Raw genomic sequence first — 24,955 nt, forward strand, 5'->3', positions numbered from 1 at the left:
AGGGCCCCTCACTCTAAGGTCACAAGCAGCAGAGAGCTACTCATCCCACCCACACGCTCCACACTAGCTCCTGTCAATCTCATAATAAACTGTACATTAATACTCAGTCCTTTACTACAAACCCACTATAAACACAGCAGCTTTGTTAAACAACTGAGGAAAAGAATCGAGTCCCTCAAAAAGGCAGAGGCACTTCCCTAAGAAAGGATATCGTTTGTATATGAATTATTTTATTTCCTTTATTTTACTTGCATAGGATTGAAAATCTTGATGGCCAGTCTTTAACGCAGTCAAACCATAGGCTTTTCCAGTTCTGTGTTTGCACCGACTGTGCGTCCATATTCCTCCCAAAACCAAGACGACCAGCGAAAGGGGGGCCAGTGCAATCTCCCAGGAGAATGTGGTGGCTGTCGGAAGAACAGAGTCACACCGCAGGTTGAACATTCTCTTACCACCAAATAGCATAGTGCAGTGCAGGTTTACAGAGAACAAAGGAAGTGGAGTTTGTTTTCCTAATAAATGTGCACTGATTTTCAGAAAGTATGTCCCTTACACCAAGATCAAGGATATCTGAGAATGATATCTGTGGCAGTTGGGAAACAAGCAAGGTAGAACAAAAATCCACCAGAGAGAAACAACATGGAGTGCGGGGCAGCTGTGAGGGTCTAATCTTGTCCCACCCACTGAGAAGTGTGCAAGAAGATGTCATCTGTTTGGGTCTCAATCAGCCAACTGTGACATGGCCAGGGTCAAATTTGCCCTTTTCCAATGAGCATGAGTGTCATGAAGATTAAATAAAGTAAAAAGAAAAAGAAAACAAGCTTTGAATAAAGGAGCTTTAGGTGTCAAGATTATTGCTTAGATCCAGCTATTTTATATCCTACTCCTTGGTATCTCTGTGTTATGAAAATGTAGGAAGAGACTATGAATAAAAAGTTAACAAGTAAACACAAGAACATGAGTCTTATTAGACATATTGTTGATGAGGACAGAATTCTACCTATTTAAGCTACTATTTATCATAGTCTGTGTAGGCATCCAGGAATCGGCACAGTCTCAGACTATTTCTCCAGATGATTCTTACACCTTAAAATTCCACAAGGCTTAGAAATGAGTGAAGCTTCAATTTTCTGAGTAGCCGTTTGGATGCACCTCTCGGTCCTGGTGCAGGCTTTCAGTTGTGCCCTCTGAGAGCAGTTATGGCCAACCCAGAGAAGGACGTACAGGGACAGGGCTTGTCTTATAGAAATGTTTAGAGGTTCCCAGCATCAGGACAGACAAACCATAGGTTCCTTCGGGTCACTAATCTGAACCCCTGCAGTGGATTCTGCTTTCTGTGGACTCCTCCATTTCCAAGTCTGTACCACCGCCAACTCTCTCAGGGACATGATCTGAAACATCAGCCTTTGCATATATGTCCCAGGACAATGGTTCTCAAACTTCAGTATAAAAGGAGCTTGCTCAACTGCAGTCCTTGGCCTCACCCCAGGAGAATCTGACTGGGTAGATCTGGGGTGAGTCCAGGGATTTTTCAACTAGTGACTCAAGTGGATGATGCTGGTGGTGCACAGACCACAGGTGGAGAAAAGTTGTGTTGTGTTGTCATTCTCTGCCCTGAGGCTTAACCAGACCCTCAGCTTTCCAGTTAAAAATGTCTGCAGCTGCCTCCCCAGAAAACATGGAGAACGTGGAGCAATTTGTATTTGTTTGATTGCTGCAGACTGCCCAGAAGGCATGACGAGATTCCAGCTGGGGACCACTCTGGCTTGACTCTTTGTATCCTCTTGGGCTGTCAACAGATTATATGACCTGCGTGTCCCTTTCCTGCTCAGTACTTCAACATTAAGCAGAAACCAATTTGGTCCAAATGATAACACAGGTTTTTGTTTCTTTTTTAAATGTCCTTAAATGGGCACTAGGTTGACTTGGCTATAGTCTTTTACTTTATTTCCTGTTGACTGACGACTTTAACCCCAAAGCTGCCCTGAGCCCTGGGTATCTCTCAGTCCCAGCTCCTAGAGGATGCAGTATCTCGACCTTGGGATAAAGAATGTCCCACCCTCCTCGAGGGGTCATGAAATCACAGTTTATCGTGGAACCATTGTATTTTTTTTCCCAAAAATCAGCTTTCTATTTAAATTTTCGTTTGAGTATTATCTCCCAAAGCCAGCCTCCACCCTACAAAAAAAAAAATCATAAAAAATGAGAGATTTGCTTTCAATTACTCTACACTAACAGGAAACACAAGGGCCCTCCTAAGTCAACATCTGGAAAACTAGCAGCTTGGTCTAGCATCCATAGAACATTCAACGTGTTGTTTTCTTCTTCAATGTCCCCAAAATACATACCTTCTTTGACTGTGGTATGTAGCGTCTGAAAACTCAGCGCATTACGGGCAACACATTTAAAATCCGTGTTCAAATCCTCTCTTATGACTGTATCAAAAATCAATGGTACTTCAATGTAGTTCTCGTTATTTTCTGAGTATTCCCTGGGTGAGAAAATGTTTACTTAAACATGATGTATCAAATGCAGGCTCGTCTTTACAACGTGGACATCCAAACATTCATTTAGGAGGATCCCTTGTGCTTAGATTGATTTCGAGATTCATAAAGTTAGGAGAACTTGCCATTATAATTGTTACTTATTTGGGAGAATCCCTAAGCCTGTTCCTGAAGGTAGGAGAGACACTGAAGATGTTGGTCACTGTGATAGGACACTTGTTACAGGAAGAACTTGCAGGAGCCGGTTTAGTTTGGATAATGGAAAAATTCATTTTTTAAGGCCTTTGATGAACAAAGAACCAGCAGTGGGAATAAAAATGTCTAGTTTTGGAAAACTTGACTGTATCACCAATAAGTCATTTGACCATTGAAGGGGAGGGATTTTCCAGGAATCCAATCCTTTGCCGACTCGCACTCCAGAACCTCAAGTTCAGAGTGGAGGGCTGCAATCAGGCCGGGGACGGCTCTAGTCAGCATGACTGCCACTCGTAGTCACGGGAATCAGAAGATGCTTCACTGCTACCTATTGGTTTGAATAAAAGTATCATTGATGTGGATCCACTAAGACCATTTTTTTTATCTATGGGAGAAAAATAGACTCCTTTAAGTAAATGGCAGTATGAGTTAGTTGACATGAGGTGCGTTACTCGTGCCCAAGTTTTTCGCAACAAAGACTCACAAGCAAACAATTGTGCTAACCACACAAATTTTTATCTACGAAAGTGCATTCAGAAAGAACTTTTTAATAAGTCTTTCAAAAAAGACAAAAATTTGGCAAGCAAAAGTTCAGGCTAATTCAGAGTATTGAAACTGTAATTTTAAAAATACGTTATAATTGGGAACGCTGAACGGTCTCCCTTCCTCATATACAAATGGTTCCCATTTGCAAGGTCTGATTGCTCTACTTTCAGAGTGAGAAAATATTTTCCAGAGATGAAAGCCTATGAGAACAGAATTCTTTCTTTCTTTTAGTATTAACCTTCCTTACAGACTGTGGCAGCCCCTAGTTCCCTGAGAAATAGAGAGGCCCCCAGACACCAAGGCTAAGTTTCAGAGTCTTTCTAAGGGTTTGTGAAAATGTCTGACACTCAGGCTGCAGAGTGGGGAGTGGAAATGTATTAACTCCAAAGTATTTTTTAAAAACCTGCAAAAATCAAGAAATAAATGTGTAATTAAATAGCTAGAAAATGCAACATCAATGCCAAGTTTTCAACTGCAGCTCAACTCTTATGTAGTTACACAGAAAGTTTGATTCTCAAGAACAATTAATAATTCCTAGCAAAACTCAATTTTTAAAATTCTAAAAATCCAACTGTTTAGAATCAAAAAGCATTGTTAATGTGGTACATGTGTCATATTGATAGGTTGGCTATGACATTGTCTCTAAAAGGAAGAGTGGAGCCTACCGAGGGCCCACAACAGCTCTGCCCAGAAGACGCTTCTGAGCTGACACAGCTCCTGGCCCACTTACTGGCGCTGCCCCTCGGTCACGCGCCCTCCCAGGTAGGCACTGTCGATGGCGGTGTCGTTGGCCATCCACCACAGCTCCGTGGTCCACTGCGTGCCGGCTCCCAGAAACACCTTACACGGGATTACCAGTCTCGACCCTGCGTACGGCAAGACACGGAGCATCGAACATCAGAGCCAGCCGGGGAACAGGGTCACCCCCGCTCCTTGTGTCCATCAGCAAATCTGAGCACTGGACCCTTCGCCATTCTCCTCAAATACCCCTTGCTGGTCAATTCTTTTATTAGAAGGAAACTTAGCTCCCACAAACAATTCCATGCACATGGAGCATCAGTATTTACCAAGTGTCTCCAGTTCCTTCAACTGGTCTTCATGGGGGGTGAAAGCCTGGAGGCAAGTGGCTTCCCCAAGGCCGCTCAGCTCCTGCAGGGCATTCTGAATGCCAGGACTGTCTTCTTCCACAATTTATTCTAGTTACCTCAAAAAACCCAGACTAACGTGGATTCTTTCTCTTTGCCTCTTGCTGGCCTCAGTTCTCATGTTTCCCCTGGGAACTCTCCGTTCCCAGATCACGCTCATTTGGGATTAACCCTTTAAAAAGCCGCTGTATTTTATCTGAACGGTGCATCCTGCAGCTGTGCAACGTGATGGTACCAGGTTCCCCGGGCCTCAGTCACTGTAAGTTATATTTTTTAAGTCACTAAAGGGGAGGAGGGGGAAAAAATGAACACATCTGTCCCATTTGTTTCTTCTTCCTGGGTGATATGCCTCCCTGTGCTATGTCTTGGAACGCACCTGGCCCCCTTCAGGCTCAGAATGCCAGTTCTTCTCGCCGTTTCACTGCCCCTTATGACCTTAGGGACATCTCAGCCAAAAGCAGCCCACTAAATCCGGCCTCATGTGACTCTGTTACATAGGGCAGTGCATTCAAAGCAACGGGGTGGGAAACGCAGCCCCAATCGGCGAGGGAGCACCAGTCGGCACAAACTCATGTCCCCACTTCCCCAGGTTTCCAGGTGGTTGTTCCGAGACCCAAGGCAACTGCCAGAACTCTTAGCAACTCACATGCCAGGCAGCAAAATCCCAGCATCCACACCAAAGCCCTCCTTCTGTGGCCACCAACTAAAACTTAAAATATAAGCCCAATACCAAACAGAAGAGAGAGAGAGCTAGGACTCTGCAGCCAGGGTTTAATTAATGAGCATAAGACCTAAAAACCATTCTACAAAAACAAACACATAGAAAAGGTAGAGGCTTCACAGACACACAGGCCTGAGTCTGGACCCCAGCCTGACACAAGTGTGGCTTTTTGACCGTTGCTGAGCCACCATGACCCCCTGGGCAGCTTTTCCTTCTGGAAAATAGGAGAAATAAGACCTTTTTCCGGGATCGATGTTGGGATTGAATGGCATTGCGTTTGACATAGTAATGTTCAGCAAGGAACCATGTGCTGCTGAGACAGCCCACGTCACAGTGGGGTGAAAAACGGGAAACCCTGTCAATCATTTTCGGCACCCCACTGACTAGCCGCCCAGCTATTTCAGCAGCAAGAAACTATCTCTGAGGTGCCAGCAGTGGCAGGGCTGGCCTCACTTTACAAACGGAGTCTCAGGGAACTGCTGAGTGTCAGCCAAGTTTTGGTAAAGTGAATTATTTTAAATATACTACAGGTGCTGGCTATGTAAGGGACTCACCCCTTAATCTTTTCATACAGTTATTAACTGCCACCAAAATGTTCAGATTTGTACATACAGATTTTTGTAGGTAGAGTTTTCATAAAGAAAAGTATACCTGTTTTCAAACAATGCCATTTCTAACAACACTTGACAAAGGGAATGTTCCCTCCCATTTGTTATCTCAGCCTCTCATGCTGAGGTCTCCACCCAGACACCCTGCACACCAATGGGGCAGGGGCAGTCAGCAGACACAACCCCGTGGTTGCACAGTCCTTGCAGCCTTACCCAGTGAAGCTAATATGGTCTGGAGCGGGGAGATAATCACGGGCACCGTCTCCTCTCTTTTTTCTGAGAAAGATACGAGAAAAAGAGATTCAATTAGGAAAGCCTTCATTTCAAGCTGAGGTTCAAGTTCCATTGTTTAGCTAATTAACTAAGTTATCCTTCACAGTCTGGCCAGCCATGGTGAGAGTCGGCCTTTGTCTGGCGAAGGAAACAGCCTCTCCACAAATTGAGCATCTTTGGCCAATGCATTTCCCAGAAGAGAGATTACTGGAAAAGGCCACAATTAGACACACATTCTGCTGACAGCAGTTTTTTGCTCTACGATAAGCAATTAACCATTCCTTTCCTTGGCTTCATGGATAAATTCTTAATAGTGACATTCATGATGTCCACAGGACAGGTTTTACTCCAAGGTCTACTTGCCCTAAAATCTCCCCCTCCACTCCACCCCAGTTTCCCCAAGTGTCTGCCACAGAATACTGAAGTATTACCCCCCAAAAAAGGCACAGGGGCTTGGGAACCACCAGTCTGTAACGCTAACCCCACACTGAGAGAGAGCTATGGTGACCCAGCATTGGCCACTAGATCTTGTTAACTGAGGACTTCAACTCTGGGGAGGCAGAGTTGGATCTCTGGGGAATCGGAACCCAGCTCCCCAAGAGGCAGGTTTCCCAGCAGCTTGAAGAAACTGGCACCTGAATTGGAGCAAAAAGGATGGCTGGGGGTGGGCAAAGGGCTGCTCGTCTCCACAACTGCTTGCCCATGCTCACGTCTTCCGCTAAAGAGCATTTGGAAACCCTAACATGAGTGAGCGTCAGGAAGCATCACAGTAGAGTCTAAGGAGCAGGGGCTTCTTGCCCGTGACCAGGAGCCTTTTCCTCCCCTCACAACCCCATGGCTGCCACACAGAGGCCGGAGCAACGGAGAGGGGAGAAAGAAGCCTCAAGGACTAGGTGTGTCAGTGGTTCTCACGCTTGAGGGTGCATCAGCACAGGGGCTTGTTCAACACAGACTGCTGCGCTCTCCACCCCCAGCCCCGTGGCTATCAGGTCTGGCATGGGGCCTGAGATTTTGCATGTCTTAGTGAGTGCCCAGATGATGCCGCCCTGCTGGCCCAGGCCCACCCTTTGAGGACCCCTGAGATACGGTGTGATCACAGCACAGTATAACATGTAGGTTGGCCGCCCCCTAGTGTTCCTGTGTGGTATCACATGAACAGGATAATTATGGGCCCCTTGCAAGTCACAGGAAGTCTTAGTGATTCCCTGGGGGGCAACAGGCAGTTGATATGAATGCACCTCGCAAGACAGTAAAAGAAATATAATCCAGAGATTTCAGTTCAGGGCAGATACGATTTTCCCTGTGGTAAAACTGAATCTCTGGATTCTCTGTGAGAAAAAAGTTAGTCTTTTTTTCCCTCATAGACCAATTATTTAACCTTAATATACTTCCAAAGCTCTCTGAATTGCCCTTAAAGGACTCCAATTGTGCAGTCATTCAGTATATAAAATAAAGATAAGCGGCATAGTCTCCAGGGCAGAGTCCAGGATGTAAACACTTCTATGCCCCTTGTACCCAGCGTGATATCCAGCATGGAGGAGGTATGGAGGAAAGGCTGAGCAAATTTTAAGTACTAATAGATACTGTTCACAACATTATTTTCAAGTAGAACTCATTTAAACCAAGGAGAGTACTCACTATTTGAAATCCTGGTTTCAAGGGCAACTAGACACGCCTTGGGGAAGACCAAAAAAGGGCAATTTTTACTGGATATGCCAATGCATAGCTTTCTAACTGAAAAATCCAATAAAAACCTAGTATCCTAGAATTATACGTAAAGTTATGGCAACTACATTCTGACGGCTGGCCTTGGAGGTACAAACCTTCCAAAGGGGTTTTCCAAGGAGACCTTCCAAGTGAACTATTGTCTGGCCCCCTCTAGTGGTGTGCTGTAGCCTCAGACTTGGAACCCCATCAACTACCCAGGGATCCGCCTTTCCTCATAATACATAACACCCTGCTTTCTACCTCACACATGTCTTATTAGCCTGATGCTTTAGGAGAGTTGACGTTATTGTTTTCCTTTCATCCCAAAGACACTCAAGGAATTCTATGTGAGCCCTAATTTGTTCTTTGCTTGCTTGTTATCAACCCAGGTTGGAGAGGTACCTTGATGGCAAGTACTTACTCTTGACGCGGAGTTCGACATTTCTAGTGACGTTGAATCGTGTGCCGTTGTGAGTCAACGTCATGACACAGCTGTAGTAGCCTGCATCCTCCACAGATACGTTTTGTACCAGTAAGCGAGGGGTTCCCCTCATGCTCAGAAACTTCTCGTTGCCTTGATCCAGAAGGACAGAATCCTTAGGGGAAATGTGTGTCAAAGTTACACTATACACTAATTTATATCTCAAAAGCTATGAATAGCATCAGTATTGTCAGTCATTGTTGAATTTGCAACCCAAGAATTGCATTTACTTTGCAAATGTTGGACTTTGGATATAATTTCAAACTGTATTTTTAGGAGAGGGAATTTGCTAACACATGAAACAAAATTTGCTGGATTTGTTGAAATACGGTGTTTAAAGTACATTTGTTTAAGCACAGTGGGGAAAAAAAGAAACTCTCTCTTCTTTGACAAAGTAGGCCGTTTAAAGTACAAACTTGTTTACGGCCGAAGAGTTGCCTATAGGCCTCAGGAAACATCCCGGGAGGAGTACTATTACCTAGTCACGGTGACTCGGAAAACAATGTTCAGAAGAGATGACATTGGAGTAATTACTTTAAAAATTATTTCAACTTTAGGAGTCAGTAGAGATGGAGAAAAACTTGTAAGAACAAACTAAATGTGGGAAATGAGGCCACACTTTTTCATATGGACAGAAGGTACTATGGCTTCTGCAGAATAGACCCTCAAGAGCAAGGGCTCCAATAACACAGAAAAAGCTGAATGGGATTTAAGAAAACATCCTAACGAGCACAAAATGTTCTCAGGAACATCACTTTCAAAACCATGATGATCAAAAGCTTGCAATAGTCAAATATAACATTGAGTCATTTCAGAATCTTACTCTGAATGGGAACACAGACGTAACTAGAATAGTTTGTCAGCCACATGGCTCATAAAGTATTACTTTACAATATATGTAATTAAAAGGAGAGATTTTATTGTTCCTAACATGAGTGGTCAAATATGAAAAATGCCACATAAGGCCCATCATCACAGTCGTTCCAAGGCCCGTGAGCCACCAGGGCGCCCTGCATGACCGTGCGTGTGGGGCCTGGTTAGAGTCTTGGCCTCACCATCTACCAGCTGTGCGACCTTGGGCAAATTCCTTACATTTCTGTATCTCCGGCTCCTAATCTGTAAAATGGAACTATTAAGAGTCCCCACGTCATTGGGGTACAAGTCAGGGAGTTTAGCACAGACGTGTACACAGTAGGAGTAATGATCAGCTCAGTAATGGTTAGCATCATTATGAAGGGAAGAGCTATTATTAAGCACCACCATGATCCCCTGGTCCGTCCATATTTATTGGGCACCATTTATATGTCAAGTACTCCACCAGGTGCTTCATATACAGCACTCCATCTAATCTTCAAAACAGTCCCAGGCAGTGGGAGTGACCAGGTGCCATTTTGCAGAGAAAACAGGTTCAAGAGGGGAAATAGCTCAGCCAAGGCTGCACGACAGGTAAACGAGGGAACAGGGTTTCAAACTCGAGCTGTGCTCTTTCCTCTACAGGTAAAACCTCTCCCCTGTCCTCCTCATGCTCTTCCTAAACCAGGAGAGAACTCATTCCCCAATGGGGCTGGCTCCCTCATAGGAGCTGGCTTCTTTCCTCTACTTTCTGGAAATCATTGAAAATTTTCCAATATTAAATGGATGGCTTATATATATCTTGAAGTTATAATACCAGTCAACTGGTTAACCTAGTCTTTTTTTTTTTTCTGAAAAGGCACATTTTAATAATTATGACAAAATTATAGATAATGTTGATTAAGATTATATTGGAAAATTAAGTGTGTATAGATTGAGGAATGACACATATATTTCTTAAGTTAAAGGAAGTTCCTCGCTTTTTTTTTTTTTACACAGAAATATCTTGAATGCTTTTGCTGATTAGCAAAGTAGTACAATATTGTAAAAAAAATATAATACTGACTTATAAAAAGTAGAAACTGACCGTCCTTTTTTATTCCCAAAACACGTTTTATCATTTCAGTTTATATTCCTCCAGATTATTAAATACATGTAACCATATTTTTACATGAATCGGAGATACGACAATACCATTTAAAGCCTTTTAAAAACTGTAACAAAACTGTATATATCTTTCCATGTTAATATATATAAAATTATCTCATTTTTGGGCCGGCCCCGTGGCTTAGCGGTTAAGTGCGCGCTCTGCTACTGGCGGCCCGGGTTCGGATCCCGGGCACGCACCGACGCACCGCTTCTCTGGCCATGCTGAGGCCGCGTCCCACATACAGCAACTAGAAGGATGTGCAACTATGACATACAACTACCTACTGGGGTTTTGGGGGAATAAAAAGGAGGAGGATTGGCAATAGATGTTAGCTCAGAGCCAGTCTTCCTCAGCAAAAAGAGGAGGATTAGCATGGTTGTTAGCTCAGGCCTGATCTTCCTCACAAAAAAATTTTTTTTTAAATTAAATTAAATTAAAAAAAATTATCTCATTTTTGTAAATAGTTATGTGATATTCCACCATTCCCATGTGAGGAAATTAGTTTAACCAATTCCTAATGGTGAACATTCTCTTGTTTCTAATATCTTATAATCAATGCTGTAGTAAACATGTTAGAACTTAGTGTTATATATACCTGTCTCATTATTCCCATATAAGTTTTTTAAATGAACCTAATTCTTGATTAAAGGGTTAATTTCTATCAATGATTAACCAAATAACTATACTTTTCAATATCAATCTATGGTGTGTATCAGGGGTCGGCACACTTTTTCTGTAAAGGGCCAGAGAGTAAATATTTTAGGCCTGCAGCCCACAAAGCCTCTGTTCAGCTATTCAACTCCGCCACTGCGGTGCACAAGCACGGAAACAATGAGCGCGGCCGCGTTCCAGTCAATCATTTATGGATACTGAAGTTTGAATTTTATATCATTTTCACATGTGATGAAATATTATTCTCCCTTCAATTTTTTTAACCATTTAAAGAAGTGAAAACTCTCCTGAGCTTGTGAACCATACAGCGACAGGTGGCAGCTCAGTTCGCCCGCACCTGGTCTACACAAGTGATCTGATGACAGGATTTATTCAACCAGGCAAGAGAACAAATTGTGTTGATATTTACTCCTTTAACCCAAAGGTTAATTATCATATGCTTTTAAAAAACTCCATTGATATGTGTATAAAGTTGTTAAATAAACTAGCAGTTTTTTCTAAATTTTTATAGACAAATGACAGAGTAAAAAGTATTTTCTTCAGGTGTTATTTACTCTGGATTCTTTTTATATTCTATCTTCTCAAATCACTATTCTGAGGACCCTTACCCAAGCCACATAAGAATTAATGGAAGACATTAATCATGGCCCTTTTTTAATTAACTGGTTTAAAAAAACCAGAAATATAAAAGTGAATTTTTGTCTTCAGAATGGATATTTTATGTCTTTCCTACAGCTAGTAAAACACATTTTTATTAAATGGCAATTTTTAAAGATATACCTTGTACCACTGAACCTTCATGTCAGTTTTGTCACGGACGAATTCACTCAGCTCAGGGCAAACCAATGATCCAGAGGTTGACAAGGTTAGAATTTGCGGGTATGAGATATAAGTCAGGGCAGCTTCTGTCTTCTCAAAAACCCTGAGCTCAGTGGACATTTCTTCACAGTAAGAAGCATTTCTGATTTAAAAGGGAAAAAAAAGATAATAAATGGCGAGATAAAATAAAAGCAAAACTAAAAGAAATTAGGAGTAATTTCCTTAGTCCCACTAAATTCTGCGTCCTGCATTTTCTCGATTAGTATTACAATACTTCTGTCCCGGATCCTTTTGAATCCTTGGGGGACAAAAAAATTACCACATCAGAATTATTGTATAGAAAAGGTGATGTATTCTGCTTTTTTCCCCAAGGACCCTGCTCAAGCTTGATTTCAGCACCATGGAAGGCCACTAAGAAATTCCCAAGCACTCTTCAAAATGGTCTAAGCTCCTCCAGGTTCAGGGGGCCCTTGAGCACAGCCCCAACATGCTCCAATGTCCTCCTCCAGGGAACCACATCCGAATGGAGAGATTGTTTCCTAAGAGCCGCTGTTTCCATATAAAGAAAATTTCCTTTACTTCTTTTGGGAATCATTTACCAAAGTCAAATTTCAGAAAATTGCTGAGAACTTCGTGGAAGATTGATAAAAGACTTTTGTAAAACTGCGTGGGAGAAATTAACTTCGTAAGTTTGGTTTTTATTTTTTTTTTTTTTGGTTGGCCTACCTATAATCTCACTATCGTAATTCTATCAAGACCGTAGAACTGAGAAAAGAGCAGAGGCAAAACGCTGATAGAAACATGGATGAAATGGCAGGAAGGACAGAGGATATGAATTAAAATTATTTTTTTAAGTATAAAACATAAAAATATAATTACCTCAGCTAAGTTCCTGGTTACCTAATAAAGACAGGACATCCACAGAGACAATGAGAATGTGTGTTGTACAAGAGGAGGTGGGGGCAGAGAGGAACTTGCACAGCAAAATGTAGAACAATCTATATCCAAAGAAGAAACAGAATGTGAAAAATATACGTGAAAGAAATAAGTGATAAAAGCTTACTACCTGAAAGTAAAAAGAATTAATTAAAATATGTAAGGCCAATATCTATATTATATTTCACATCTGGTTGTAAAAAGGAAAAAGATTTACAAACATTTTATGTACAAAGAAATGCAGAAAGTTAACTGTCACCTTGAAAAGTGCGTAATCTCACTACAAGCTGAAGAAACATCCATGAAGACAAAGCCTAAACCACAGTGCACACCTGGAGGTGGTGATCCCGGCAGCCAGCTCAGAGTGAGGAGGTGCACGCCAGGCCTGTGCTGGCTGCTCTACAGACATTATTGCACTTATTCTCCAACCCTATGAGGTAGGAATTATTATTATATCATTTTTGAATGAGGAAAATTAGGTATCCAAAAATTAAGTCATTTCCTAAGAGTGTGTAGCTACTAAGAGGTCAAACCAAGGTTGGAAGCCCAGTAGGGCTGTGGGAAAACCTGTAAATGAGAGCAATATCCTCAGAAATTAAGCTTATTAGACATATCAAGAGTTACAAACCTGCTCACGTTATCAATCTGGTAATTCCCCTTGGGCAAGACACTCCACAAAAATAGCTCAAAAGAAAGATAGTTGGGGAGTAATTTGATCACCAGTCATATTCCCCACGTTGTGGGGCATCCCCACAGCAAAGGGGTGGTGGCCATTAGTGCTGTTCACCAAATGTATCTAATTCTCCGCATCCTGAGCACACAGTGGGATTACGTGTCCTGGCCCCGCTGTGGGTGGGTGCAGTTATAGGACCCTTTCTAGTCAATGAGTTACACGTGTGTCACCTCTACACCAAAGTTTTAACAGCCAGGAGAGACCCTCCGGAGTCTGTCTCCTTTTGGTGCAGCGACCAACAATATTTGAGATGACAATCGTTCCTTCAGTGTCTGGGTCCCTGAGTGTCATGGGCTCGTGGCCTGTGTGATAAACACGCCTTATTGTTTTAAGCTACTGAGATTTGGGGGCTGTTTGCTTCAGCAGCATTGCCTTGTCCACCCTGATTGACAGAAAGGCCGTGTGGGTTCTAGATCACAAAGTTATAAAAATCACAGGAGCAGGGCAGTTTCATGCCCTCTAACTAAATGCCAGAGGGTATTATGGCAACTGCTGGTGATGTTCACGCTATTAGAACCCAGTCTTAGAGCTGGAAGAGAGTTTAGAGATCAACCAGGTAAACTTTCCCACACACGAAGAAAGCTTAACCCACATTGGGATTTCCACTGCCCCCGCAATCTCAGATCTCTTTTTTTCTACAAGCATAGAAAATAAAATAAGGGTATTAGGCACAATTTTTTTAACTGGGTATAAAAACAAACTTTAAGACAAATACAACTCTGCTCACGTCTCCCTGATTCTTGCACCTCAGTAGACCATAAGTATTGCCTTTCGGGAAAGAAAGGGCAATTCCGTGTATACGTTGACCACCTACTATGGAGCTCCTCACACCAGATCCTTCACATGCCGTGACTTCACAGAACCTCTCAACAAACCTCTTTACAGAGAAGAAAACTGAGGTCCATAAATGTCAAGGAATAACATCAAGGAACGCCAAGGACCTCCCAGACAGAAATGAGAGCACTGAGAGTCACGTCCATATCATTGTGACTCAAAATTCCATTCTTTTTCTGCCACACTATTAAGTTTTTCTAGTAGTGCTCCTTAGAAAAAACTAAAATGTTTTACGCTAAAAAGGAAACAAAACTATGCATTTATAGCCATTGTAAAATCAGACATCCACATTTCCCTGATACAGAAATAAGAAATTGCTTGCCTGCTTCCTAGGCAGGGTTCACTGACAGGACTGGAGACACGTGCCATCCAGGAATGGGGCTGATGCTGTCTGAAATTCTCCCATTCACCAGTAATTCCTCTGTGCTAAGAATGTCACTTTCTTTGGTTCTCTTTCTAAATGTAAATATTCGTGGGTATAGTTTCTCTTTAAATCAGAAGAGTTTATGAAATCTGGAGAGACTCTATAGCTGGCTGGTAGAAGGAGTGAGCAGAGCCTTGGAGAGGGATAGAGGCAGCAGCTGAAGAGAGAAGGCCAGGAACACTATTTCCCAATGAGATCAACAGTCTGCCCTAATCCTTTCAGAAGAACTAAGCCAGGAAATTATTAAGATCGCCAACACTAGGCACACAACTTTCTCCTTCAAGAAGCAGCAAGATATGCCAAGACCACTCAATGGGCAAAAGACAGTCTTTGCAACAAAAAGTCTTAGGAAAACTGGATAGTCACATGCAAAAGAATGAAGTTGGACCATTACTTTACCCCATATACAAAATTTAACTCAAAATGGATCAAAAATCTAAACATGAGAGTTAAAACTAGAAAATTTCTTAGAAGAAAACACAGGGGGAAACCTTCATGACATTAGATATGGAAATGATTTCTGGGATCTGACATCAAAAGCACAGGCAATCGAAGAAAAAATAAATAAATTGAACCTCATCAAAATTAAAAACTTTTGTGCATCGAAGGACATTATCAACAGAGTAGAAAGGCAACCTATGGAATGGGAGAAAATATTTGCAAATCATATCTCTGGCAAGGAACTGATATCCAGAATATACAAAGAATTCCTACAACTCAAAAACAAACAAACAACTCAATTAAAAATGGGCAAAGGACTTGAATAGAAATTTCTCCAAAGAAGATACACAAACAACCAATAAAGCACATGCAAAGACGCTTAACATAATCAATCATTAGGGAAATGCAAATCAAAACCACAATGATATACCACTTCACACTCTTTAGGATGGCTATTATCCCACCCCCCCCCCAAAAAAAAAACAGAAAATAATGTGTTGGTGAGGATGTGGAGAAATTGAAACCCTTGTACATTGCTGGCGGGAATGTAAAATGGTGCAGCCACTGTGGAAAACAGTATGATGGTTCCTCAAAAAATTAAATGTAGAATTACCATCTGGTCCACTAATTCCACTTCTGGGTATACGCTCAAAAAAATTGAAAATAGAGACTTGAACAGATTTTTGTACACCCATGTTTATAGCAGCATTATTCACAAGAGCCAAAAAGCAGAAGCAACGTAAGTGTCCATTCGTAGATAAATGGATAGCCAAAATGTGGTATATACATACAACAGAATATTATTCAGCCATAAAAAGGAAGGAAATTCTGACACATAGTACAACACGGATGAACCATGATGACATGCTAAGTGAAATAAGCCAGCCGCAAAAGGACAAATACTGTATAATTCCACTTATAGGAGCTGATAGGGACAGAAAGTAGAATTGCGGTTGCCAGGAGCTTGGGGGAGGGGGAAATGAGGAGTTGCTGTTCAAAGGGTACAGAGTTTCGGTTTGGGAAGATGAAGAGCTCTGGAGCGGATGGTGGTGATAGTTGTACAACGATGTGAATGTACTTACAACTAAATTGCACACTTAAAAGGGGTTAAATGGTCAATTTTATGATATGCATATGCTACTACAATTAAAGAAAAAAAAGTGACAGAACAGAGACCAGACCCCGTGTCAGGAGCTGTGGGTTCCGGTGTCACTCACCACCTGGGGGATCTTTATAAGTGAGCTTGGTTCCCTCACATGGCCAATAAACAGTTGGATTAACTTAGTCCTAAAGTCTCGTCCAGGTTTCAAATTCTATTCAGTGTTCTATATCTATTTCTGTGTCCATGTGGATTCAGCAGTGAACAAAACAGTGACCACATCCCTGTCCTCCTCCAGGGTAGACAAACGTTAAATACACAAACACATATACATGTGTCAGATGAAGAAAAACAACAGCAGGGTAGGAAAGACAGTGATAGAAGTGATAGAAGTGCTGCTTTAGGGGCCGGCCCCGTGGCCTAGCGGTTAAGTGCGCGCGCTCTGCTACTGGCGGCCCGGGTTCAGATCCTGGGCACGCACTGACGCAACGCTTGTCCGGCCATGCTGAGGCGGCGTCCCACATACAGCAACTAGAGGGATGTGCAACTATGACATACAACTATTTACTAGGTCTTTGGGGAGAAAAAGGAAAAAAAAAAAAAAGGAGGATTGGCAATAGATGTTAGCTCAGGGCTGGTCTTCCTCACAAAAAAAAAAAAAAAAAAGAAGTGCTGCTTTAGATAAAGTGGGGAGCACAGCCCTCTCCAAAGGCTGACGTGAGCAAAGACTTAAATGAAGAGAGAGAGCGAGCCATGAGGACATCTGGGGAAGGCTCTCGGGTAGGAGGTATTTCAGGAACAGTGAGGATGACGTACAGTGGAGTCTCACCTGTACACTGGATTTCAAAGCCCAGGGCATCACTGAAGAACTGTGCAAGAGTCCATTCTGCAAGGAACCCCACTCCCCACCCTCGTCCCAGAGGGGCTCACCTGACAGTACAGATGTAGGTGCCGGAGTCCCCCTGCAAGGCTGGCAAAATCCAGAGAGCACTGTCCTGGACCCACATTCGTGTCTCTTCTTCCCCTGGAAGCATCCTCGCAGAACCATTTTTATACCATGTCATGTTGACATGAGGGCGGGCAGAGTCCAACGACCTATGCCATGCCAGGGGGCACCTGAGGACCACAGGCTCCCCTTCCACCATGAAGTCGATCTTGAAATGCCTGCCAAGAAACCGGCAGTTTCCTGCAGCCACTAAAGGACAGAGAGACCACAGTCAGGCTTTGGGTCCCAAACTTCCCTTTGATGGGCACATCTGAAGAAGCCACATGCCCCTAACGAAGTGGCCTGCCCCCTGGGGGCCCCATTAACCTCCTGTTACAGTGATTTCAAAACTCCCAAATAACAAGGAGTTTAGGGCTGCTGTCAATTTCGATTTACATTTTATCGGAAAAGTCAAATCAGGTTCACATGGTGATGAAAACAATGATTAAAAAGTTTGGCAATATTTTTCACTTGTTGACTCCTTCTCATTAAAAGTAGATCTCGGCTGAATTCAGATAGAAAAAGAGCTCAGTTTCGACAGGACGTGGAGTTCACATCCAGAGGCTCCTTTTATCAAGCGTAAACGTGCCACTTCTTTGGTTCGTTCCTTTGGCAGGAATGACCGATGCCCAGAGCCACACCGGGCAACTGAGGAGATGGGCGAGAGGGAGCATTTGGCACTCACCAAGGGTGAGTGTCCACATCTTGCTTTTTGATGACAACAAAACCTCCCCAGATAAACAACTGCTTTCCCAGAGAAGCTGCAGGCAAGACTCGTCCAGCAGAAAGACTCTCTTCTTACCTGTGCGCTCCTCAGGCTGAATGGTGAAGGCAGAAACACCCAGCATCAACATGTACAAGATGTACATTGTTCTCAACAACTTTTGGAGGACCCAGGAAGTGGGGATCTCAGGTCCAACACCCCATAACCTAGAGGAGGAGACAGAGGGGTCACCAGGAGCCACAGACACCCAAAGAGAGAACCCCATGAAGGTGGTCCCAGGGGTAGATTCTGGAGGCGTCACCTGATGATGGAAACCTTTTTACCTAGATTTTTCAACAAAAAAACTCAAAATTTTTGGATTTGTTCCTCTACAGCTATATTCACTGAACAGGCCTAACACCGAATCCCTGGAGCACGGACAAACTCTCTTGGAATAGGGCTGCATGTCCTAAGTGTCTCTCTCTCTCTCCTGAAGAGCTCTTCAGCATTCCTTGCCCCTTGCCTGAGATGCTCTGTCCTCAGCTAAGGCCACGGCTCGGATCCTCTCTTCCTTCAGGTCTTTGCTCAAACATCACTCCTGGTGAAGTCTTCCCTGACCTTCCTGTGTAAAATTGCACCACCCTTCTGCCCCAATACTCGATATTTTCCCTTCCTGCTCTCTCACTCTCGCTCTTTCCTTTCCTGCTGTCTCACTCTCTATGGCACTCATCGACCACGTCTCCTCTTTCCAGAATGTAACTCCGTGTGCACAAGGATCCTACTTCATTTTATTCACAGTTATGTCCCTAACTCCTATTTGTCGAATGAATGAATGAGCGAGTGAATCATTAGACATCAAAATGTCCTCGTATTTTACCGGTCAAAGAACTTTTCCTACAGTCCTTATGGATTAACTCTTATTTTACGTACAATGCTGACATACGCTGAGGGATTCTAGATACTGCTAACTCTCTGGTCTAGAGCATCCCACAGGAAATAAGGGAATAACTTACACAAGTTCATGAAGCATTTCTCCCCACAAACCTCCCCAAGACTGGAGTGTCAGATGCCTCTGTATATCCCTGTAGTCTCTCTCACACTATATCACAATTGCCTATTGTGTCGGCTAGCCATTGCCACAAGAATACTGCTTAACACACCACCCCAAAACGGAATGGTTGTAAAACAATAATCTTCTATTGTCGCTCACAAGTTGGTGAATCAGATGGCGGTTGGCTGACCTAGGTTAAGCTGGGTTACACTTGGCTCCAAGCTTCAGGTGGGATCCAAGTCAGCTCCATGTGTCTCTCATCCTTGTTGGAACAGTGACTTCCTGGGAGATGATCTTCTCATGTGATGGCAAAAGCACAAACGATGTGGGCAAAAGCCCTCGAGGCCTTGCTCAGAACTAGCTCACTCCTGTCTGCCCACATTCCATTGGCCAAAGCAAGTCACGTGGCCAAAGCTGCCATCAGTGGGGTGGGAAAATATCCCCACCTCTAGTGGGAGGAGCTGCAAAGTTACACCAGGAGGGGAAAGAAATGGGAGCAGGCATGCCACCCACCACACCTGTTTCTTGTCTGGCTTCCCATGGGTGGGGACAGCCTTGAGGTCAGAGGCCCAGTCTTATTCACAGCCCTCATGGCCTACATGGTGCCCAGTCCCAGAAAGTATCAGGGAATATTTATGATTGAAAGTCTACCAGAGAGTTGGGAGTGATGAATAAATCCCGAAAAAAAAATCCCAACCATCATCCGTCCCCCATTTCCTCGAAGGAGTTTGACTTGTTCCCTGTTCCTGGAACAGATATCATTCTGAATGGCTCACAGTAAACCCAGATGGTTCTTAACTGGCCAGGGCAGAGCTGGCAAACGGAGGAGGTGACCGTTCCACTCTAGAAACCCTCTCTCATCAGTCGGCAACCATCAGAAGGCACGGGCTCAGAGCTGCAGTCTGAACTCCCCCTCTAGTGATGAGGTACGCAGGGAAGGACCTGAGATTTTCCCCTTAGCTGGGTGTCTCCCCTAAGCTCTTCCTGCTTCTGCATGGTCCTATCCTTCACATGTTTCTGAAACACAAATATTTCCTGGAACTTCACCTCTAACCTTAGGTTACCTCAGGATCACCGGGCCACTCGGTTAGCATTAAAGGTCACATCAACATTGACCAAGTTGCTTTGTCCTCTTTGGACATGCATTAGCTTATCACGTTCCCAACTGTACTAGTCCCAGCCAGACTCACTAGTTCTCTAGTAAGGATACGAAAGAAGTAGGAGTTAAATACGCCATGGATAACCAAGACCACGTATTCGAATAGATGAATGAAGTCAAAGATGTTGACACAGGGACTAGTGTGATAGTAACCGCTACTACCCTAAATACTGAGCATCGGTTCTTTCATTTGCCCCCACGATGTGAATATCATGCCAGTTTCACAGATGATATAACAGAAGAGATTAAAGAGGTTAAGTAGCCAATATCTTACAACTAGTAAGTAGGGGTTGACGTTTAAACCCAGCACTAGTGATTTCAAAGCCCTTACTCTTCAAAAATATAGTTTCTGTGGCAGATGCTGCTAGTCTCCTCCTCTAATACCTGTCCTCCCTGCTTCCCCAGTAATAGATCCCCTGACTCTTAATTAGGAGCATCACCATCCCATACAAAACTACATTTCCCATCCTCCCTTGCAATTAGGAGTGTCCACATGACAAAATTCGGGCCAATGAAATCTAAGCGGAAATGTACGATCCTCCTGGGGAGTCTACTTAAAAATCTCCTCAAAAGACTTAAAAGCGTCCACTAGTCTTCCTTCCTGCGGGCTCAGTGTGGACGCGGTGGCTGGATTGCAGCCACCGTCTTGGGCCACAAGGTGCAGACCACCTGTTGAAAATGATGGGGCAATAAGAGAGGAGCACGAGTCCTCAGGGGCTTTGTGGAGCTGCCCCACCCCCACCCCCCGGACTACCTTCTTGTATGTGTTCAGGCTTCCTGTCATGCACAGCCAAACCTAACGCCAACGTGTTAACTTTCCCGAGTTTGTGAAGAGGACCCAGGGGAATGAGCTCTGCCAGGTACTGTCAGGTGTTACATTCTCACTGGTGCTCTTTCTGATGCTAACTGGTGCAAATAAACAGTTTCTGCTGACTCTAAAAAGGCATTTCAACTCAAAGGCAGGAGGAGCTGTGCAGCCTCCCCTAGGATGAGAGCAACCCCCGGGCTCAGGTGCAGGCTTAGCCTCAGATTACGGGAAGGTCCGTAATCATGTTTAAAATGACTTTTGCACCAGAAGGTCAGGCTGTGTCCATTCAGGGGCAGTTGCTGGCTGAAGCCTCACAGAGCAAAAGAGCTGAAGAGCCTTAAAGAAATCTAGTCCCATTACTTTCTTTTTCAGGTGACAAAAGTGAGTTGGATATTAACCCTATTCTCAAAATCGCATGTCTGGTCAGGGTGACAAGTAGAGATGTTTCAGCAAGGCTCTGTTCCAGTGGAACAAAATCCTAAAATGTTGTCCTCAAGTACAAGCCACACCCCACGCCCACTCCCACCCCTGCCCAGCCCCTCGGCCAAGGGACTTGTCTTGATTTCTCTCCATGGACTTTAGCAAAATAGCCACTTCACTGTGACCTCTTCAGGAAGTGGCTTCTGACAAGTAAACCACAAACACACAGTAGTGATCGTTTTCAGTAATCAAAACCTCAGAAAAAGGCTGGACCCAAAATTGCCTGAGTGTGGGAAGTAGTGAGTCCTTGGCAGGCCCAGAGGAAAGAGAATTTGTTTTGCAGAGGTTTGCAGCAAAACGCTATTGCCCTGGCCTACTTCCTTTAAATGTGTCTTTAAGTTACAGACAATTGGACATTTCTGCTTGAATCTGAGTTGGCCTTCTTACTGGAAGAAAGAAATGTTAAGGTCAGCTCATTCCAAGTATTTGAGTTACAATTCTATCCTTTTTCGGGGGGGTCGAATAACCATATTTCACCACACTCAGTGTAAGAAAACAGAGGAATAGGATGAGAAGCAGTGCCAAGCATAATAAAATGACAAAAACTGTGTGAAGAATTGAAGGAAGGAGAAAGAATGCAGGAAAGTGGAAAGGGCTGATGGCAGAGGGTGGGACAGGCAGAGGGCAGCATCCTCGGGCAGCGCTCACTGGGCCGGGGAACGGCCACCTGGCCTGATCCCAGGCGTCGCCTCCTGCTGATGGATGGTGCATGTGGCCTCAGAGTATGCAGGCGTTTACCTTACCTTTTAATTTAATTTTGAAAAATTCCAACAGACTAAAATGTTGAAAGAATAGTATAACACCAGCATGGATTTCACCTAGATTCACTAATTTATTAACATTTTGCTTTATTCTCACTCTTTCTGTCTCTGTCTCTCTGTCTCTGTCTCTCTCTTTGTATATGTATATAGACACACACACACACACACATATATATATACCCACACATACATATTTTCCCCTGAACACCTTAAAGTTGCATTTATCATCAAACTTCATCCCTAAATACTTCAGAATGCATGTAGGATCACATTTTTTTAGCAGATTGAGAAAATAAGTAAGTAAATGATAGCTCCAGAGATAAATCGTCAGTCATTTCAAAGCAGTAAAAATTTTAGTCTATAGTATATTTGAATACATCTCTTAATTCACCCAGAAGATGAAGCTTTTCTTTATTTCTATCCTCACCTTGTTCCAAGAAGTTTTTATGCAAGTGTTCATCTCTGAGTCAGGCGTTACAGTCATCCAAAACCAAAAACAAGGTGACAGATCTTGAATATTAATGAAGTCAAATAGCTCAGGCTTGACGCATATCGCTTAGTCACCTGTAGTTTGTAAAATAAATTCCTAAGTGCCAAACATGTTGTTTCAGGCATGTGGTCTAAAACCTGAAACCCACGGGAAAACAAATATTTATATCAAAATTAAGCTTGGAAATTTTTTAAAATTCGAAGCTGAAGCAAAATGAAGAGCATGTTGAACTCGTCTCTGGAAATCACCAAGTGGTAAGAGTGCGGAGGACAGGGAACATCTTCTGGGTTCCCACGCAGAGAAATAGATGACCAGCTTTTGTTGAAAAATGTAATGGCTGAGAGCAGAACCCTTGATGGGTTGTCCACACATTATTTTTATTGTATAGAAAAGAGAGAAGCGAGGGTTTTCTCCCCCACCCCCCCCAGAATTAAGGGAATTCAGAGCAGCATGTGGGACTGTTTCTGGTCTGCATGGCCACGTCAGAATGACAGCACCTCCATGTCCTTGACCCTGCTAGGGTCTGGGACACAGGATCGTTGCTGGAAGCCATGGCACAAGAAGACCCATCTTTGGCAGAACTGGGTGCTGGGCCACGTTGGGCTGAATCTCAAAGGGGAAAACTTGGAGAGGTTGAGACTTGGCACCACTGAGGGCTAGATATTCTCTTTACATTCTACTTTCTGCCAAAGAGTATCCCTTCTCTCTAAAACCACCCTTTCCCAGTCAAACCTTTTAAATTTGACCAACTTGTACTCCAAGAACCATTGACCCAACTCATTCAAATCCACACTTTGCATTCCCCATAAGCCTGAGTCTTTGAGAGCCCCCAGCGTGCTGGGCCATGAACCAAAGACACTTCCCTCACCTTCCCCCTGCATCAGGCCCTCCCATGGGCTAACCTCCAACAAGACCACTCCTCTGGCCCTGAGTAGCTGCCATCTTCCTCCAAAATGACTGATGTGGAAGCTTTACCCATGAGGCCCTCAGCACCCTAAGTATAAATCCATGAGCTTCGAAATTCTCCCCACCTGATGTTTGTGTAACAGGGATTCACTTCTCTGTACAACACCAGAGGCCAAACTCATGGGCCTGGTAGAGTGCATCACCCTCATTATAAACACAAAGCAATGGAAATAGACTCAGATACATAAGTAACTTCTCACAGCCACAGAAATAATGGAATGATAAAGTAGGGTGGAAACCTGAGTCAATACAATCCTCAATCTTGGGACTCATTCTCTGCTCTGTAGAAGCATCAGAACCTGGAGCTAGAGTGGGCTGCAGAAGTCATTAGGCTTAGCAGCCCACCCAAATGGTCTCCCAAACCCAGCACCCTCCATAGGTGGCCAAGCTCACCCCTCATAAGATGGACACTTCCCGTCTTGGGAAGTACTCATGGTCCGAAACTTCTCTGTCATTTCAGAATGCAAATTTTCCTCCCCCTAAGCTCCACTCATTGGTCTGATTCCACCCTAGGGAGGAAGTCTATCTGCATTTCCAATAGTCCTGAGAGTTAGGGAGGCCATACAGGAGAGCACTATGGAAAGGACATGGACGAGTCTCACAGAGCGAGTGTGAACGTGCCAGCTGGACAGTTCAGTGCCAGGCAGGAGGTTCTGTTGCCTTTGTGAGGTTCAGTCTGCTAATCTGTAAAATGGCTGTAGCCCGGCATGCATCACGGAGGGTTAGAAAGCACGTGACGTGTAAAGAGGTCAGCACAGAGGGGGCAAAGAGAAAGCACTAGGCAAGTGGTCACTCTCGTCAGCATCTTACAAGAGCAGACCAAAAACTCAGGGAGGTAACTTGCTCAAGAACACACAGCTGGGGCCGGCCTCATGGCTTAGCGGTTAAGTGCGCGCACTCCGCTACTGGCGGCCCGGGTTCGGATCCCAGGCGCACACCGACGCACCGCTTCTCCAGCCATGCTGAGGCCACGGCCCACATACAGCAACTAGAAGGATGTGCAGCTATGTCATACAACTATCTACTGGGGCTTTGGGGAGGGAAAAAAAAAGGAGGAGGATTGGCAATAGATGTTAGCTCAGAGCCGGTCTTCCTCAGCAAAAAGAGGAGGATTAGCACAGATGTTAGCTCAGGGCTGATGTTCCCCACGAAAAAAAAAAAAGAACACACAGCTGGCAGACCTGAGTGAGAAGTCAGAGCTTCCCCTGTGTGCATTCTGACTAACTCGTGCCAACCGTCCCTCACACAGCCCAAGAACTTCTGGTACCAAAGTCAATAACTTAGCTAACACCAGTACTGTACTAGAAAGGTGTACAACTGTACCTAATGGAATCAATAAGCCAATATCCATAGTATAGAAGTATGTTGAACATATGAACGCACAATTATAAATACACACGCACGCACACACA

At 43.8% G+C, this 24,955-nt stretch overlaps 1 protein-coding gene across 1 annotated transcript in view; it reads right to left on the bottom strand.

The window, feature by feature from the left end:
* Nucleotides 1–225: 225 nt before the first annotated feature.
* IL1R2 (interleukin 1 receptor type 2) overlaps nt 226–24,955 on the bottom strand; it is a 28,055-nt gene continuing 3,325 nt past the window's right edge. The window contains exons 2-9 of the mRNA XM_058534659.1: nt 17,928–18,055; nt 17,071–17,335; nt 11,635–11,815; nt 8,121–8,295; nt 5,933–5,995; nt 3,976–4,111; nt 2,349–2,491; nt 226–407 (exon numbers count right to left, since the gene is read on the bottom strand). Of these exons, the coding sequence (XP_058390642.1) occupies nt 226–407; nt 2,349–2,491; nt 3,976–4,111; nt 5,933–5,995; nt 8,121–8,295; nt 11,635–11,815; nt 17,071–17,335; nt 17,928–18,055 (1,273 nt within the window). The remainder of the gene's footprint in view (nt 408–2,348; nt 2,492–3,975; nt 4,112–5,932; nt 5,996–8,120; nt 8,296–11,634; nt 11,816–17,070; nt 17,336–17,927; nt 18,056–24,955) is intronic.

The sequence above is a fragment of the Diceros bicornis genome, chromosome 40 (genome assembly GCF_020826845.1).
Source record: "Diceros bicornis minor isolate mBicDic1 chromosome 40, mDicBic1.mat.cur, whole genome shotgun sequence".
NCBI classification, from domain to species: domain Eukaryota; kingdom Metazoa; phylum Chordata; class Mammalia; order Perissodactyla; family Rhinocerotidae; genus Diceros; species Diceros bicornis.